Source organism: Austrofundulus limnaeus, unplaced genomic scaffold (assembly GCF_001266775.1).
Source record: "Austrofundulus limnaeus strain Quisiro unplaced genomic scaffold, Austrofundulus_limnaeus-1.0 Scaffold1577, whole genome shotgun sequence".
In the NCBI taxonomy this organism is placed as follows: domain Eukaryota; kingdom Metazoa; phylum Chordata; class Actinopteri; order Cyprinodontiformes; family Rivulidae; genus Austrofundulus; species Austrofundulus limnaeus.
This window is the reverse complement of record NW_013953979.1, coordinates 24,221-27,276: the sequence shown is the minus strand read 5'-3', so window position 1 is coordinate 27,276 and position 3,056 is coordinate 24,221. Positions and strand designations below refer to the sequence as shown.

At 50.2% G+C, this 3,056-nt stretch overlaps 1 protein-coding gene across 1 annotated transcript in view; it reads left to right on the top strand.

Annotated features, from left to right (window-relative positions):
* Positions 1-2,700, top strand: part of LOC106535820 (alpha-2-macroglobulin) — a gene marked incomplete at its 3' end in the record, with an annotated part of 10,413 nt that extends 7,713 nt beyond the window's left edge. Inside the window, 1 exon segment of the mRNA XM_014032925.1 lies at positions 2,544-2,700. Coding sequence (XP_013888379.1) covers positions 2,544-2,700 — 157 coding nt within the window.
* Between the last annotated feature and the right edge of the window lie 356 nt (positions 2,701-3,056).

Sequence of the window (3,056 nt, the reverse complement as noted above, 5' to 3'; positions counted from 1 at the left end):
TGTCGGACACGAGCATGCTCACCAAAACCAGTAGCTCCAGTTTGATCCTCAACAGAAAAACAGGGCACGGCTGATATTGATCCAAATAGGCAACAGGGAAGCTGGTACGCCTCACTTGCTAGATCAGTCGCTCCGACCCGGCTCCCACCGCCACGCGTCCAGGCCGGCAAGTCCACCCCAGGCGCTCCGTCCAAACACGAGGGACAATCCGAGGGCCGAGGGACTCCATCCACATCCGCTTAGACTGCCGATACCTATCGGCTGCATCCTGATTCCCACAGGCCAAAAAGACCCGATAGGACTCCTCCTTCAGACTAACAGCATTCCTCACCCCTGGTGTCCACCAGTGGGTTCGAGGTTGCTGCCACAACAGGCACCAACAACATTACGGCCACAGCTCAGGAAAGCCGCCTCGACAATGGAAGCATGGAACATGGCCTGCTCAGACTCAGTGTCACCCACCTCCCCCGGAACGTGTTCAAAGTTCCCCCAGAGGTGTGAGTTGAAGCTCCGTCTGATGGGAGACTCTGTCAGACGTTCCCAGCAGACCCTCACTATACGTTTGGGTCTACCAGGTCTGACCAGCATCCTCCCCCACCAATGGAGCCAACTCACCACCAGGTAGTGGTCAGTTGACGGCTCCGTCCCTCTCTTCACCCGAGTATCCAAAACATGCGGCCGCAGATCAGATGAAACGACAACAAAGTCGATCATCGAACTGCGGCCTAGGGTGTCCTGGTGCCAAGAGCACGTATGGACACCCTTATGTTTGAACATGATGGTTGTTATGGACAATCCATGATGAGCACATAAGTCCAATAGCAAAACACTGCTTGGATTCAGATCGGGGGTGCCGTTCCTCCCAACCACGCCTCTCCAGATCTCACTGTCATTACCCACATGAGCGTTGACGTCCCCCAGCAGAACGAGGGTGTCCCCGTTAGGAGCGCTCTCCAGCACCCCCTCCAAGGACTCCAAAAAGGGTGGTAATCTGAACTCCTGTTAGGCTCATAGGCACAAACAACAGTCAGCACCCGTCCCCCCACCCGTAGGGCAGAGGGAGGCTACCCTCTCATTCACCGGGGTGAACCCCAATGTACAGGCACCGAGATGGGAAGCAATAAGTATGTCCACTCCTGCTCGGTGCCTCTCAGCATGGGCAACTCCAGAGTGGAAGAGTGTCCAACCCCTCTGGAGGAGACTGGTTCCAGAGCCAGAGCGGTGCGTCGAGGTGAGTCCAACTATATCTAGTGGGAACCTCTCAACCTCACACACCAGCTCAGGCTCCTTCCCCACCAGAGAGGTGACATTCCACGTCCCTAGAGCAGCTTCTATAGCCGAGGATAAGACCGCCAAGGTCCCCGCCCTCGACCACTGCCCAACAGACATTGCACCTGACTCCTACGGCCCCTCCCACAGGTGGTGAGCCTATGGGAAGGGGGATCCACGTCTCCTCTTTGGGCTGAGCCCGGCCGGGCTCCATGGGTGAAAGCCCGGCTACCAGGCGCTCGCCAACGTGCCCCACCTCCAGGCCTGGCTCCAGAGTGGGACCCCGGTGACCCGCGTCAGGGCGAGGGAACACTCAGTCCATTTATTGTGTTCATCATAGGGGTCTTTGGGCTGCACTTTGTCTGATCCCTCACCTAGGAACTGTTTGCCTTCGGTGACCTTACTGGGGGCATGAAGCCCCCGACAACATAGCTCCTAGGATTATTGGGACACTCAAACCTCTCCACCACGATAAGGTGGGAACCCAGGGAGAGGATGTTGCTTCTATAAAAATCTAAATGTCCTTATTTTAAAAAAAGGCATGCTGTATTTAAAACAGTTGATTTACAGTGTTCTACTTTGAGTACAATCTGTAATTATGACCATTTGCAAATCATTGCATTCTGCTTTTATTTACATTTTGCATAATCAACTTTGGAACTGGAGTTGTGCATGTACAAATAGTTTTTAAACACAGTGTACTCTCTTTTCTCCGTATCCACAGTCTTTGTTATTAAAATGCCCCAGATTTAGGCATTGTTCCACGCATCATTACCCAGTGACACGGCTCACACKGTCTCTGTAAATCACTGCTCTGGTTTGTGTTGCATCTCTGCTCTCACTCCCAGCCTTGCCTCATGTTGATGGGAAACACGCCTGCTTCTAATCCGCTCGGTGACAACATTTAGTTTAAATTTGTTTCCCAACATTTGGCCCAGTTTCAGGACTGGTTTGGCCAAACAGTGTTTTGTACAGGAAAATGAGCCCTCTACCTGCATTCTTCTGCAGAACGCCCCCTGCCCCCAAGTCCCAGAAAAACATATCTGTGTTCTGGGGGTGGGGAAGAACACCCCCTACAATGTGTTATAATAAGAGCTCCACTGTAAAGGAAAAACATGTTGTACATGAATGTAAATTTATTGTAATGTTTATGGAAGAGGTCTGTTTTGCAATCTGAGCTCATCTGGCTTTACTCAATCTTCATCATTTCACTACAAAAACAGTCTCTTCCTTCATTCATGCCAGTTCTGAGAACATTTATTGTGGTGTTGCAGGTGCCCATGGTCCAAACCAGCACTGTGGCAACCATCCAGGTGATGCTTAAAGGCAAAGACACCTCCATGAGGAATAGCACTAAAGTGCTCATCGTGCCGTCAGATTTCGTCCACATCATCCAGACTGATAAACCCATCTACAAACCTGGACAGACCGGTAGGTGTCTCGTCTCGTCCTCACTGGGAGTATACATGTTGGAGCTTCGAGCAGACAGAAATGTAACGCTCGGCTCACATTATCATATCTGCACTGCTTACCAATTCAGCTGTACTTGCACAATTTTGTACTACTTTAGAGTATCTGCATAATGCTGAGCCATCACTTCAACTTTAGGAATTCTTTCTGAATTCACTCCACAGAAGAATTGTTTCCTCAACAGTTCCTGTCACACTCTTTGTCTGCACTATAAAAAGACCTTATGAATTAAATTAAATAAAAACGTGATAAGTTTTAACTTTACATACTTGTTGGTTAAAATGGTCAGAATCCCATAATCCCATGGTCTCTTGTCT